Below are 15,384 nucleotides of genomic sequence, written 5' to 3'. Positions count from 1 at the left end.
TGAGGAAGAAATCTGCTTCGAGTGCCCTCCAGAGGGAGTCATGACAGACGTGTGTGTGTTACCCGCTCTGTCGTGTCCGACTCATTGTGACCCCAGGGACTGTAACCTGCCAGACTCCTCTGTCCATGGAATTCTCCAGGGAAGAATATTGGAGTGGGTAGCCATTCTCTTCTCCAGGGGATCTACCCGATCCAGGGATCAAACCCGAGTTTTCGAATTGCGAGCAAACTCTTTACTGTCTGAGCCACCAGGGAAGCCCCCGAGGGGAGACCGGGCGTGAGCAAATATTATTGGCAGCTCCAGAAGGGCTGCAGAGAGCTGTACAAATAAAGATAAAGAGACAATAGAGGATGGGGTTTTTTTTTTTTTTAGGGGAGGAGGATAACACTGAATAAAGCGGGGGTATTGACTGTAAGTGTATTACTTGCATTAAAAAAAAAAAAAAGAATAAACGGGCAGGGGAGGACACAAATGCAAGAAAGGTAGCTACAAAAGTGGATAAAAGGCCACTCATGTGGGTGGGGGTAGGAGCAAGAACCAGGTTCCAGATTCTAAATTTAACTTAGTACAGGGCCGGACAAACCTGTGCTCCGGGAACCCGACACCGTGGTCGGGCGCCAGACCCTCGGGCTGTGCTGGGTCGGCCTCGGGCAGCAACTGGGAGTGGCGCCCAGGTGGGCGTGTGCTTCCACCCGTCCCGGCCCGTTTCTCACGGCCGACGGAGTCAGGCTTGGACAGCGTAGGTTCGCGTTAGAGCTGAAATAAGGGAGAGACGGAGAGAGGGCCGCGGGACCTCCGAGGCCGCTGGCCAAGGCGGGGTATTGAGGGGGCTCAGAGCGGGAACGCAAGGCACTGGCCCGCGCTTGGATCCCCTTGACCTGTGCATCTCCGCCAGCTGTCAAGACGCACCCTCCTCTAGCGTTTCTCAGCCTGGAGCACTCAGCTCTAGTCTCTGCCAGCCGGCGTCAGCCCCGCCCTTCCTCTTTCAGCGGCCGCTCGGACGCCCGCCCCGGCCGCGCACTGTCGGGTCCAGCAACTTCCCCAGCGTCGCCCGACTTCAGTGAGCTGGGGGCGCGCATGGCGGCAGTGGGGCCGCGGACTGGCCCAGGCGCCGGGGCCGAGGCGCTGGCGCTGGCAGCAGAGCTGCAAGGAGAGGCGACCTGCTCCATCTGCCTGGAGCTCTTCCGCGAGCCAGTGTCCGTCGAGTGCGGCCACAGCTTCTGCCGCGCCTGCATCGCGCGCTGCTGGGAGCGCCCGGGGACGAGGGCCACCGCCGTGTCCCACACGCTGTCCTTCTCGCTGCCCTGCCCGCAGTGTCGCGAGCCCGCGCGCCCCAGCCAGCTGCGGCCCAACCGGCAGCTGGCCGCGGTGGCCACATTGCTGCGGCGTTTCAGCCTGCCGGCCGGAGCACCAGGAGAACGCGGGCCTCCGGAGGCCGTGGCGGCCGGGTGCGCGCAGCACGGCGAACCGCTCAAGCTTTACTGCCAGGACGACGGACGGGCTATTTGCGTGGTGTGCGACCGCGCCCGCGAGCACCGCGCTCACGCCGTGTTGCCGCTGGACGAGGCAGTTCAGGAGGCTAAGGTGAGCGTCGTCCCCACCCATGCGGGTTCTCGGGACCTGCAGTCCCGGTTCTACATTCCCGCGCACGCAGGAAGGCCCAGGTGAGCCCTTGCTTTTTTTTGTCCTATCCCATGCTGCCTGGCATTAGCTTCGGGACTCAACGCGGCTCTCTTCTCCGTCACCAGCCTCCCACACCCCTATCATTTCCTCTGGGGCCCATACTGGACCAACTGCATGATACCGCACAGATTTGGCGATTTTTCTGTCGGTCCCTGGCTTCTAGTAGTGCCTCCTTCACACCCCCATATCTGCTACCCCTACTATCAACCCTTACCACGGGCATAGCTCTGTTCAATGTTCTCTCACCTCTTGTGGCCAAGTGAAACGACCTTCCCAGGAGGTTGGGCTAAGGGGGTGAGTGGATCCAGGGTTGAGTAGAGTGCCAAGAGCCACCTGGGATTCTGGGTGCCTGCCGCCTCCCTTTCCTGCCAACTTGCTGGAGTGTGCACTAGGAGGCCTGCGGCACAGTCCCCAGTCTCTCTTTGCTCTGACTCTGCTCCAGCCCTCCTACCCAGATGGCTTTCTGATGCTGGTGAGGAGAGTAGAAAAGAGGACTAGGCAGACTGGGCGCTGGAGTGCTTGCATTTCAGCCTAGATTGTGCACAGATGATCTTGAGGACCGGAGACCCTGAGGTCTTTGGAATCAGCTTGCAGTTGCCCTGTACCCTTAAGTGCAGACTGTGTAGGCTGTATCCATCCCAACTTCCAGAGGTGGCTTCAATCCTGCCTCCTCCACCTCAGTGAGCAGGGCCTTCAGTTTCTTCTGGGTGGTTTCAGGAAGGCCCATGTGGGGGTTTCCAGAATCTTCTCCCTCCAATGTCTTCCTTCTCACCCTCCTGCAGGAGCTTCTGGAGTCCAGGCTGAAGGTCTTGAAGAAGGATTTGGAGGACTATGAGGCCTTTCGTTCCACAGAAGAGAAGGAGAGCAAGGAGCTCCTGGTGAGAATGGCAACCCCCAGGTTGGCTCCCCCTCCCCCAACCCTGTGCCCAGGCTGACAACACAGGGCCACCTACCACTCTGGCTTTGAAGTGTGTGCCTGTGGAACAGAGGTGGATTTTAGAAATATCAGTTCAGTTCAGTTCAGTCACTCAGTCATGTCCGACGCTTTACGACTCCGTGGACTGCAGCACACCAGGCCTCCCTGTCCATCACCAACTCCCGGAGTTTACCCTAACTCATCTCCAGTGAGTCAGTGATGCCATCCAACCATCTTATCCTCTGCCGTCCCCTTCTCCTCCTGCCCTCAATCTTTCTCAGCATCAGGGTCTTTTCAAACGAGTCAGCACTTCACATCAGGTGGCCAAAGTATTGGAGGTTCAGCTTCAACATCAGTCCATCGAATGAACACTCAGGACTGATCTCCTTTAGGATGGACTGGTTGGATCTCCTTGCAGTCCAAGGGACTCTCAAGAGTCTTCTCCAACACCACAGTTCAAAAGCATCAATTCTTCAGTGCTCAGCTTTCTTTATAGTCCATCTCTCACATCCATACATGACTACTGGAAAAACCATAGCCTTGACTAGATGGACCTTTGTTGGCAAAGTAATGTCTCTTCTTTTGAATATGCTATCTAGGTTGGTCATAACTTTCCTTCCAGGAAGTAAGCGTCTTTTAATTTCATGGCTGCAATCACCATCTGCAGAGATTTTGGAGCCCCCCAAAATAAAGTCAGCCACTATTTCCACTGTTTCCCCGTCTATTTGCCATGAAGTGATGGAACTGGATGCCATGATCTTAGTTTTCTGAATGTTGAGCTTTAAGCCAACTTTTTCACTCTCCTCTTTCACTTTCATCAAGAGGCTCTTTAGTTCTTCTTCACTTTCTGCCATAAGGGTGGTGTCATCTGCATATCTGAGGTTATCGATATTTCTCCTGGAAATCTTGATTCCAGCTTGTGTTTCTTCCAGCCCAGCGTTTCTCATGATGTACTCTGCAAATAAGTTAAATAAGCAGGGTGACAATATACAGCCTTGACATACTCCTTTTCCTAATTTGGAACCAGTTTGTTGTTCCATGTCCAGTTCTAACTGTTGCTTCCTGACCTGCATACAGGTTTCTCAAGAGGCAGGTCAGGTGGTCTGGTATTCCCTTCTCTTTAAGAATTCTCCACAGTTTGTTGTGATCCACACAAAGCCTTTGGCATAGTTAATAAAGCAGAAACAGATGTTTTTCTGGAACTCTCTTGCTCTTTCGATGATCCAGTGGACATTGGAAATTCAATCTCTGGTTTCTCTGCCTTTTCTAAAACCACCTTGAACATCTGGAAGTTCACGGTTCATGTATTGTTGAGGCCTGGCCTGGAGAATTTTGAGCGTTACTTTACTAGCGTGTGAAATGAGTGCAATTGTGCGGTAGTTTGAGCATTCTTTGGCATTGCCTTTCTTTGGGATTGGAATGAAAACTGACCTTTCCCAGTCCTGTGGCCACTGCTGAGTTTTACAAATTTGCTGGCATATTGAGTGCAGCACTTTCACAGCATCATCTTTCAGGATTCGAAATAGCTCAACTGGAATTCCATCACCTCCACTAGCTTTGTTCATAGTGATGCTTCCTCAGGCCCACTTGACTTCACATTCCAGGACGTCTGGCTCTAGGTGAGTGATCACACCATCGTGATTATCTGGGTCATGAATATCTTTTTTTGTACAATTCTTCTGTGTATTCTTGCCACCTGTTCCCAATATCGTCTGCTTCTCTTAGGTCCATACCATTTCTGTCCTTTATTGTGCCCATCTTTGCATGAAATGTTCCCTTGGTATCTCTAATGTTCTTGAAGAGATCTCTAGTCTTTCCCATTCTATTGTTTTCCTCTATTTCTTTGCACTGATCACTGAGGAAGGCTTTCTTATCTCTCTTTGCTATTCTTTGGAACTCTTCATTCAAATGGGTATATCTTTCCTTTTCTCCTTTGCTGTTTGCTTCTTTTCTTTTCACAGATATTTGTAAGGCCTCCTGAGACAGCCATTTTGCTTTTTTGGATTTCTCTTCTTGGAAATATAATAGTATGCATATCATATAGTGTGACCATATAATTTATTATGTAACCAGAGCTTTTGAGAGTAAAAGGGACAGCTAAAATAATTATTTTCGAACATCTGGCTTAAACTGGAACTGTCCCAGTGAATCAGGAAGTATAGTCCCCCTAATATGACATAACACCTCAGTTAGGGTCTGTGGAGCATCTTGTAATTGAATACATTAATATTCCTGTAGAGAAACATATAAATGGAAAATAAGTAGCCTTCTGTCAGTTTTAGGGCAAATTTTACCACTAAAGGAGTTATGAAAAAAACTTTTTCTTCATTTTTAGAGTTTTTTAGATTTTGAAATTGAGGCTAGGAGAGAGGGGGTTGGGGGTGGAGGAGAGGATGGCAGAGCTGTTCCCCACCCAGCAGAGGGCAGAAGGTTTGCGGACTTGGGTTTTCAGCAGCTGACTGTGCCAGCACCCCTGTGCCCAGAGCTTGGGGTGGTATTTTGTCTTCCTTGAAGTGAAACAGGAAAGTGAAATGGGGTTCATTTTGTTTAAGGTGGGAAAATGTGGGTCACTGTTATTTTCTATCTCGAAAATTCAGTTCCTGCTTGTTAGCACAGGACTGTGTAGTTGTGAAGTTGGAAAATGGAGGGAAAGGAATCTGAGGACCCCTCTATCCTTAAAGGGAGGACAGGTGGGGTGAAGGGGAGGCATGTGTATAGATGCCCCAGTGTTCTTTCCTGATCCTGAACTGCATCCGGTACACTTGCATTCGGTGCACACCTCAGGCCTTCTTTTCTGAAAATTCACTTCCCTCCATAAGGAAGAACTTACCTCTCCACACCTCCACCCTCTCTGCTGGAAAAAGGAATAAACCTGTGGTTCTTTGGCCATTACTGTACATCTATGACCAGAGGGCCTTCTCCAGCTTGGGCAGCTTCATGGTCTCTGATCCTACATCCCATGGCCTTGCTTAGCACTTTCTACTCTGTCCTACACCCACCCAGCCAACCCCTCTCTGGCCCATACATCCTTTAGAACTGCAAGATACCTGCTTAATGAAACAATTATTGCTGCCATGAGAACAAAGAGAAAGAACGTTTTTATTGGAAAATGCTTTTACTATTTAGAGAAGTGGTTCTCAACTGGTGGCAATTTTGGGCCCCAGGGAACATTTGGCAATGCCTGGAGATATTTTTGGTTGTCAACACTGGGGCAGAGGTGCTACTGGTGTTTACTGGTAGAGGCCAGGGTACTGCTTAAACATCCTGCAAAGCACAGGACAAAGCCCTCCACAACAAATAATTATCTAGCCTCAAATGTCAATAGCACCCAGGCAGGAAACCCTGATTTAGAGTACTTTGGCAAATATTGTTACACTTGTGTTATTTCCACTTGTGTTGTTGTGTAAGAAGCTTGGACTTTGAGGTCAGACTCCCTGGATTAGAATCCTGACTTCACGCTTCCTGGTAATTCACCTGTCTTCGTCTCCCCATTTGTAAATTGGGATGAGAGTATATCCATGCCATTGTGTGGTTGTCATCACTGAGGGAGCTGATACCTGTAAAGTGCCCCTTATTGCTGCTGCCGGTTTGCCCAACATCCTGAAGACTAGGCAGCAGTGACCTGAACCCCGGGTTGCCTGACTTCAGAACTCACTTACAGTCTGCTCTTCTAGCTACTCTTTCCTCCCATAACATTTTCAGGGAAAAGGAACTTTGACATTTGAGCTTGTCCTGGAGGGATGGGATTCTTCTCACTGGCCACGAGAGGCCCCACTTGTGATATCACACAGAGTCCCTCCCATGTGTTTGTGTCAAGAATCAAGAGGATCAGGGGCGAGCTGCTGCTGTTGCTAAGTCGCTTCAGTTTTGTCCGACTCTGAGCGACCCCAGAGATGGCAGCCCACCAGGCTCCCCCGTCCCTGGGCGAGAGTCTGGGTCTAAAAACACAGGGGAGAAAATCCCGTGAATGGTAATAATGGAAAGAATAGAATATAAAGCTTGCACACAGCATATTCTCACTTAGTTCTTGTGGATATGCTGTTACCTCTGATCACTGGCATTGATTTCACTTTCTTCTTTCTTTGCTGTTGTATTCAGTCGCTAAGTCCTGTCCAACTCTTTTTGACCCCCTGGACTGTAGCACAGCAGGCTTCCTTCACCATCTGCTGGAGTCCGCCCAAACTCATGTCCATTGAGTCGGTGATGCTATATAACCATCTTATCCTCTGCCACCCCCTTCTCCTTTTGCCTTCAATTTTCCAACAAGTTGGCTCTTCACATCAGGTGGCCGAAGTATTGGAATTTCAGTTTGAGTATCAGTCCTTCCAATGAATATTCAGGATTAATTTATTTTAGGATTGACAGGTTTTATCTCCTTGCAGTCCAAGGAACTCAAGAATCTTCTCCATTACAACAATTCAAAAGCATCAATTCTTTGGTGCTCAGCCTTCTTTATGGTTCAACTCTCACATCCATACACGACTACTGGAAAAACCATAGCTTTGACTAAATGGCTACCACTTTGTCGGCAAAGTGATGTCTCTGCTTTTTACTGCACTGTCTAGGTTAGTCATAGCTTTCCTTCCAAGGAGCAAGTGTCTTTTAATTTTATGGCTGCAGTTACCATCTGCAGTGATTTTAGAGCCCAAGAAAATAAAATCTGGTTTCCACTTTTCCCCCTCTATTTGCCATGAAGTGATGGGACCGGATGTCATGATCTTCGTTTTTTGAATGTTGAGTTTCAAGCCAGCTTTTTCACTCTCCTCTGGCACCCTCATCAAGAGGCTCTTTAGATCCTCTTCATTTTCTGTCATTAGAGTGGTATCAACTGCATATCTGAGTTTGCTATTTCTCTCAGCAATCTTGATTTTAGCTTGTGATTCATCCAGCCCAGTGTTTTGGCTGATGTACTCTGCATAGAAATTAAATAAGCAGGGTAACAATATACAGCCTTGACGTACTCCTTTCCCAATTTGGAACCAGTCTGTTGTTCCACGTCTGGTTCTAACTGTTGATTCTTGACCTGCATACAGGTTTCTCATGTGGCAGGTAAGGTGGTCTGGTATTCCCACCTCTTTAAAAATTTTCCACAGTTTGTTGTGATCCACACAATATTCAGCCTGGTAGCAACAGAAGCAATGTGGAGGCCTGATACAGCATCATCCTTGAAGGAAACCAGTTACTTGGTAGCAGATGGATAGCCTCGGACCTCTTCCACCCTGGAAGGGAAAGTATTTTATCTTGGCTGAAACTGACACATATTCTGAATAAGAACTGTCTTTGCTGCCTGTGGAGCCTCAGTCAGCACTAGTAAGGGCTTATAAACTGATTCATCAACATGATTTACGGTCCTAAAGTGACTTGGGTGTCTGATTAGAGAGGGAATTTAAATATCAGAAGTGCTCTGAGGGACTTCCCTGGCAGGTCCAGTGTTTAGAATTCCATGCTACAACTGCAAGGGCATGGGTTCAATCCCTACTCAGGGGACTAAGATCCCACATGCCATGTGGCCAAAAACAAAAAAAAACAAAACAAAAAGCTGTGAAAGTAGAGTTATTTAAAATTTACTTCCAATTTTTCAATTTTGATATTCTATTAGTACGTGTTTTAACACTGAATGTGCTTCTTTAAATGTGAGATCTGACACCATCTCTCCACACCTTGCTTCAGCCTTGCAGCCTAACAATGACTTAGGGTACTATGTTGGCTTGTCCATCTGACAGCCAGTGACATTGTTGGTTCACTTTAAATTTCTGTGTCTTAAAATGAATTTTCACTGGCACCCCCAGCTCCACAAAGGTTTTGCTTCAAAGTCACACCTTAAAGTTGCCTTGTAAATCATCTATTAAATCATTGCCAAAAATGTTGAACTAAAAAGAAGTGAGAAGAGTTTGACAGCATTACGTTTGAGATCTCACTGTGTGCTATAAAAGGTGCTTTCCAACTCTGCAACTTTAATGTTTTCCAACTTTCCAACTCTAGTAACTTGAAACCATAATGTTTGGATTTCCGCAGAATAAAGATCATAAATTTGGTCACACACACAGAAAAGTGGGTTGGCTACTGCAAAGTTACTTTCCTTGTAGTGGCTGGCATGGTTTTATCAGACAGGTTACTAAACAAATGTTGAGGAGGCCATTCCTTATAGGATGGTTTAAGGTAATATTTCTGGGAGAGCTGAAACTGTAATTAGGTCTCGGTTTGGTGACATGGGGCTTAGCATAAGTGACTCCATTTGGAGCCTGTTGTCTTGTTTTTAACACAAAATAAATGTGTTTGGGGACCTCAGCTTAATCTTTACAGTAACTACAGAAGGCACTGATTTATCCCTTCCATTTTTCAAATGAGGAAACTGCAGCCCTGGGTGGTTCTGGAGTGAATTTGAAGTTGTTCTAGGTTGATGGGAGAGCCCAGGTCTAAAGTGACACATGGGCACAACTGTGACAGGGGAAGGGAAAGCACATGTCGAGGCTACCGCATGCTCGGAACTGTGATACTTAACTAGAGTGTGCGCACTGTGGGTATGTGTACATGAGTCTCTGACCCCCGAGCACGGAGGGAGATGGAACCCTGTCCTGTGAAATGGCACAGAGGCTCCCATCCAAATGGGATGGGATCGATGACCCATCGATGATCACATCCCTTGCCTTCTTCAACTTCGTTTCTCCTGAGACAGAAGCAGATGGCAGCTGAGCAGGAGAAGGTAGGGGCGGAGTTCCAGGCTTTGCGGGCCTTCCTGGTGGAGCAGGAGGGTCGACTCCTAGGCCGCCTGGAGGAGCTGTCCCGGGAGGTGACACAGAAGCAGAATGAGAACTTGGCCCGGCTTGGGGATGAGATTGCCCAGCTCTCCAAGCTCAGCAGTCAGATCCAGGAGACAACTTGCAAGCCTGATCTTGACTTTCTCCAGGTGAGTCTGGCTTGGCCAAGGGTATGAGTCATTAATTTTAAGGCAGGAGGCTTGAATGTATCCCTCCAACTTTTCAAATGAGGAAACAGCAGCGAGAACAGAATTAGTTTAGTAGAATCACACAATCTGGAGCCAAAGGGTATTGAAGAGAAAAGCCCTGATTTTCCTGGGGTTAGCAGTCTAAAAGGATGTGATTAAAATTTTTCTTGACCATGATCCACAATAATATATCTTACAATGCATTCTATTATATACATATGTGTGAAAAAAGTCTCAGAAAATAACACCTGTACTACATATGATGCACTTTGATCTTTCCTATCATATGTCCTTCTAAAATAAATAGTCACAACCCACTAATTAAACTTCACAAGTCACAAATGGACAAATGGATTGAGAGGTCATTTAAGGGAATTCCCTGGTGGTTAGGACTCTCGTGCTTCCACACAGATCAGGGAAATAAGATCCCACAAGCCATGCAGCGCCCCCCCCCCCCCAAAAAGAAGGGTCATTTAAAAGGCACTGGTCTAAGAATTTTTTCACCTTGTTTTATGGACATGACCGAGCAATTAACACTTTATGTCCCTAGATATGTTCCAATGTTTCCTGGTTTATAGTCTATAGGAACTTGAATAGAATTTGTATCTTGCTGTTGTCTGAAAATTGTATAAATCTTAATTATGTTGGATTAGTTCACAGTGCTTTTCAGATCTATTATATCCTTCTACTTATCTATTCATTTTTTTAATTTTTGAGAGTCTGATATTGAAAATTCAACTAAAATTCTTATCTACTTAAAAAATAATTGTGATATATAATGGAACTGTATGTAACTTTTTTCTGTATTTTCCAAGTCTCTGGTAAATGTGTTATCATACTTTCATAATTTGAAAAATAAAAAAGAAGAAAAATAATAATATATGGGGGGAAAAAAGCACTGATCTGAGTGACCAGTTGTTGCATAGGGGCTGTCAGTTTTCTTGAAAGTGTTAGTCACTCAGTGATGTCCAACTCTTTGCAATCCCATGGACTATAGCCAGCCAGGGTCTTCTGTATAGGCAAGAATACTAGAGTGGGTTGCCGTTTCCTTTCCCAGGGGATCTTCCCTACCCAGGGATCGAACCCAGGTCTCTGGCATTTTAGGCAGATTCTTTACCATCTGAGCCACTAGAGAAGCCCCATCAGTTTTCTTAGGCTATGTTAAAAGCAGAAGCAACGTTGACTCCTGGCACTTGTCTCCAGTGATGATTCTGTAATGATGGGAGCAATTGCAGAGGTGTGGGCAGGGTTGAGGGGTCTACCTTGTTGATGAGACACGCAGTGGTCTGCCATATGAGGAAGCTGTTGCCACATGGGGCCCATGCAAGCAGTGTGTGTAGAGGGGGTAATGCATCTCCGTATTGCTTATTCCTCTGGAAGCAGGGCAAGGGACCAGTTTTATTTTCTCAAAGGTGAATGCTGATTTGGTTTTCTCTCACCCTTCCTTCCAGGAATTCAAAAACACACTAAGCAGGTGAGTGGACCTAACAATACCTGAGGCCTCTCTAAGGTGGCTCTTCTCTTCTACTGTGCTTCCTCTTGTCATTCCCCATCCTGACTTCTCACCTCCTGTTCCCCTCACCAACTTACCTGAGTACTTTCTGAGGCAAACATCTGCTGCCTGGCCATGGGTATTTGGCACAGGGTCAGGCTCTTCTTTTCACCTTTCTTTACCCAGAGGACCTCACTATTCTAATTGTCAAGCCCAGGGGGAGTGGGACAGTGGTTGTGGGCCTTTTTCAGGGTCCTTGTCCTGCAGGTGCAGCAATGTGCCTGCCCCCAAGCCAACCACAGTCTCTTCTGAGATGAAGAATAAAGTCTGGAATGCTTCCCTCAAGACCTTTGTCTTAAAGGGGCTGCTCAAGAAGTTCAAAGGTAGGGGCCTGTGTGTGGGGCTGGGTCTTGCAGTCCTGGTGTTGGTGTTTTAGGGTCCTAAGGATGTGCCTTTCCAGAAGCTGTGTGATAAAACAGGAACTAGTGTGTCTCTCAAAGCCAGATTGGTTTGGGCAGTTAGTGGTGGCTAATTTATTTAGAACCCCCATCCCTACCCCAGGACACAAAGCTTCAACTGAAGACAGATGGAGTCGAGGGTCATTAGGGGCGGAAAGAAGGATGAGGAAGGAGAGCTCAGCTCAGAATGGCTCCAGACAAAAGAGGGGGAAGTGGGAGAGGTAGAGTTAGACTACTGTCCCCTTTCCACCCTTGTGCTTGGCCCGGTACCTGCCTGTCATCTCTAGGTTATCTAGGGAGTGAGTGAGTCAGTGGGGCTTACAAGTCAAGAGATGGTGTCACTGTCATTGCCAGATAGAAATTTTCCATGTCATTCATGCACAACCTGCTCTGTTTCTTCTCTTCAGAGGATCTTCGGGGAGAGCTGGACAAAGAGGAAAAAGGTACGATGGTTGTTGTGACAGTGAGTACCTGTCATTTGGCCATGTGGAGATACAGTAACTGTCTCTGGGCTCTGTGCATGGTTGGTTCCTTCTGCCCATCTACCTAAGCAACTCTGCCATCAGCTGTCCTTTCTCCCTCATCCTCATAATTATGATTCCTTCATGTCACAGCGGGGCCCATAGGCTGATAAAGCTATGGGTCATTCCAGAGTAGGAGTGCCCTGCACCTTGGGGTATTTAGATCTGGAAGTGCTTGTCAGTCACCTGGACAAATCTCTCTTCCCTGTTCCCACTCCCAGACAGACGGAGACCTCTTCTTGGGACAGGGATTGTGTACTGGGTCAGGGGTCAGACTGAAAACAGGAAGGGAAGCGGTTATTACTCTTGCAGAGTTCTGGGGTGAGTGGGATCTAACCCCAATGGGCTGGGAAAGTGGGGAAGGGAAGGCAAATATTCCTGATGCTGATGACTAAGCTAAGTCATATCTTACCTAGTGAACCAACTGAGTCAGACTATGTCCTCCTCTGCTCAGGACTCTGTGACAGCCCTGCCTCTCCCTCTCACTCAGTAAGGGGTGGAGTAACTGGTCTTCAAGGTCTCATGAAATCTAGCCTCACTGCATACTCTTCCCCTGGTTCACTCTGTGCAGTCACACACGTGCTTGCTGCTCCTGGAATGCACCAGGAGCACACAGCTACCTCAGGGCCTTTGCACTGCACTGGCTGTGCCAGGGCCTGGAACACCCTTCCCACAGACAGCCACCTGTCTGGCTTTCTCATCTCCTTGATGTCTATGCTCATATGCACATTTTCGGTAAGGCCTTCCCTGGCCTGTCTAGTTGAAATTACAGCCTGCTCTTCTGATCCCTTTATCATTTATTGTCTCTCCTCCTTCTCCCCATAGAAAGGAAGCTGCAGGAGGGCAGGGATATTCCTCTGTGGGATTCACAGGGCCTAGCACAGACGTGGAACATAGTAGTATTTACAGCAACTGTGCGTATTTTAACTTTTCATTATGGAAGGTTTCAAACATGCACTAAAGTAGAGAGAAGAACATAACAAGTATTATGTATTCATCATATACCTTCAGCAATTATCAACTCATGACTAGTATTTTTCATAAACATCCCTACCCACTTCTTGCCACTGGATTATTTTGAAGCAAATCATAGATAACTGTGATTTCATATATATCATTTCATATATATCTCAGTATGCTGTCTCTAAAGAGACATACTTTTTAAAAAGCATAAAGAGGAAACCATTGTTATAAATATAAAATTAATGATTCTTTCCAGTATCTAGTGTCCAAAATTCCCCAGGTGTCTTTTTGCTATAAAATACAGTTTCATAATACATATATGTTTTAAGTAAAATTTTACATAGTATCACAAAGGTAATACAATATCAAAGAAAACTTTATGGAAAAACTTTTCCATAAATTATGATACAAGTGTTTTAAATTGGATTTATCAATTTGTGTGAATTGAGATCCAAATCAAACCCATAAACTGTAGCTGTGTGATTTCAACATATACTTATTTGAGGGGACAGTTGGGCAAGGGGAGCTGTGCAAGGAGCCTGCATGGGAAGTCCTCTGTCTCCCCACCTCCCTAAACCACCCATCCCCCGCAGTGGAGCTGACCTTGGACCCCGACACGGCCAACCCCCGCCTCATCCTCTCTCTGGATCTTAAGAGCGTGCGCCTTGGACAACAAGCCCAGGACCTGCCCAGCCACCCGCGCCGCTTCGACACCAACACACGAGTTCTGGCTTCCTGCGGTTTCTCCTCTGGGAGGCACCACTGGGAAGTGGAAGTGGGCTCCAAGGACGGCTGGGCCTTCGGCGTGGCCCGTGAGAGCGTGCGCCGCAAGGGTCTCACGCCCTTCACCCCGGAGGAGGGCGTCTGGGCGCTGCAGCTCAACAACGGGCAGTACTGGGCGGTGACCAGCCCTGAACGGACGCCCCTCAGCTGTGGGCACCTGTCCCGCGTGCGGGTCGCCCTGGACCTGGAGGTGGGGGCTGTGTCCTTCTACGCTGCAGAGGACATGCGCCACATCTATACCTTCCGCGTCAACTTCCAAGAGCGCGTGTTCCCTCTTTTCTCTGTCTGCTCTACCGGCACCTACTTGCGAATCTGGCCTTGAGAGTCATTGTCCAGCCTCCCGGAGGGAGTAAACCAGTCAAGGGTGAACTCCTCCCAGTCCTGGCTGCCCATGGGAAGGGTTGTTGCCCTCGGATGGAACCTCCTGGATACTTTGGGTCTGTCTTCCTGACTGTTGCCCCAGGCTGCCTTAGAGGGGCTTCTGCAGACCACAACATCAAACACATGAGATTGGGCTACTGGGGAAAAGTGTTCTAAGGTTAATTCAGCAGGGGAATATATGGCCTTGGACTCTCCCTTCTGTCTCTTGCCTGTTGTCCTGGTGAGGATTTGGCATGAGCTGTAAGGAGGTGGAGGTGGATGAGAGGAGCCCAGCTCCATCAGAGGTGCTTCCTATCACTGCCCCAATTCACCAGGACCTCTAGTTTCATGGAACAAAACCAAGCTCTTGGCTGTGCAAGGGAGCAGCTTCCTCCCAGACTGCTCAGCTTCATGATCCCTTCTGCTTTGCCTTCTTGTCAGCTGCCAGCTTTGCCTTCAGAACCTGAATCTGGCTAGCTTGACAAAGTCGTCTACTCAGGGAGGAGCATGGTATTCCCAGCCCAAAGGAGAGTCTAGGCCAGAAGTGGGAAGAGACCCTTGATATGTACAATAGGAACAGCCCAGGATAACAGCCTATTGACATTGCTGTCACTCAACACAGCTTAGCCTGATGAGATTATATGTATATCCTTGGCCACAATGACAGTCCCACATTCTCACATTTGCCTAAACCTTTCCAAGTGCCAAAGTACAGTCTCCCCTGGGAAAGGAGACCAAAGATTATGGAATTTTGAAACTCAAGGCAGCACTTATAATTTTACAGAAGCAATTAACTCCAATTAATGGAAATGTGCAGGGCACAGGCATACCCCTGACAGTTCCTGGAGCTTCTCAAATGTATGCCAACGGCAGAAGACCCTGGTTTCAAGCTCTGCTCAGTCTGTACCCTGGCCTGTGTTATTCCCTTGGCTAACTGTTCCCCAGCTTCTGTATGGCTGCATTTCTGGGAGTGTGGAGGTGGGCTGTTCACTGCTTAGTATGCTCCTGGAAAAGAGGATGGAAATACAGACTGTGAGCTCATTTGTATGGTGCCTTGGCGAATTCTTAACTCCCCCAGTTTGAATGCAAGAGCAGTTGTGAGCAAAGTTTCTGCCAGACTAGGTGGCCATGTGTGTTATGTGTGTGAGGAACATCTGTATGTGTGTATATGTCTTAGATCTCAGGAATGGGGTGCAGGGCCATGTAAATTTTATAGAGGGCATTTATAAGTATGCATATAGGGTTTAGGTACGAACAGACCT

At 47.7% G+C, this 15,384-nt stretch overlaps 1 protein-coding gene across 3 annotated transcripts; it reads left to right on the top strand.

Annotated features, from left to right (window-relative positions):
- The first annotated feature begins 684 nt into the window (after window positions 1-684).
- TRIM7 (tripartite motif containing 7) lies at window positions 685-15,163 on the top strand. 3 transcript variants are annotated; one of them, XR_002181108.2, is made up of 7 exons: window positions 685-1,584; window positions 2,466-2,561; window positions 9,276-9,506; window positions 10,997-11,019; window positions 11,289-11,420; window positions 11,903-11,938; window positions 13,573-13,673. XR_002181108.2 is itself a non-coding variant. In XM_019964784.2 (7 exons), exons 1-7 carry the CDS (start codon window positions 1,078-1,080, stop codon window positions 14,082-14,084), a joined length of 1,521 nt encoding a protein of 506 aa, XP_019820343.2. In that variant the 5' UTR covers window positions 695-1,077; the 3' UTR covers window positions 14,085-15,163. The 3 variants fall into 3 exon arrangements, 2 of the variants coding, with proteins under 2 accessions (XP_019820343.2, XP_070649476.1); XM_019964784.2 differs by having other exon boundaries at window positions 695-1,584; window positions 11,305-11,420; window positions 13,573-15,163; XM_070793375.1 differs by lacking the exon at window positions 685-1,584 and adding an exon at window positions 1,646-1,664 and having other exon boundaries at window positions 11,305-11,420; window positions 13,573-15,163.
- Window positions 15,164-15,384: the final 221 nt, after the last annotated feature.

The sequence above is a fragment of the Bos indicus genome, chromosome 7, assembly GCF_029378745.1.
Source record: "Bos indicus isolate NIAB-ARS_2022 breed Sahiwal x Tharparkar chromosome 7, NIAB-ARS_B.indTharparkar_mat_pri_1.0, whole genome shotgun sequence".
Taxonomy (NCBI): Eukaryota; Metazoa; Chordata; class Mammalia; order Artiodactyla; family Bovidae; genus Bos; species Bos indicus.
Note: the sequence above shows the minus strand (reverse complement) of the source record. Positions and strands in the feature narration are given on the sequence as shown.

Excerpts from the sequence above, each read along its gene's own strand:
- TRIM7 (XM_019964784.2), top strand. The coding sequence starts at position 1,078 with ATGGCGGCAGTGGGGCCGCGGACTGGCCCAGGCGCCGGGGCCGAGGCG. Across the intron at positions 1,585-2,465 it reads AGGCAGTTCAGGAGGCTAAG|GAGCTTCTGGAGTCCAGGCT; the intron begins GTGAGCGTCGTC and ends ACCCTCCTGCAG. Across the intron at positions 9,507-10,996 it reads CTGATCTTGACTTTCTCCAG|GAATTCAAAAACACACTAAG; the intron begins GTGAGTCTGGCT and ends CCTTCCTTCCAG.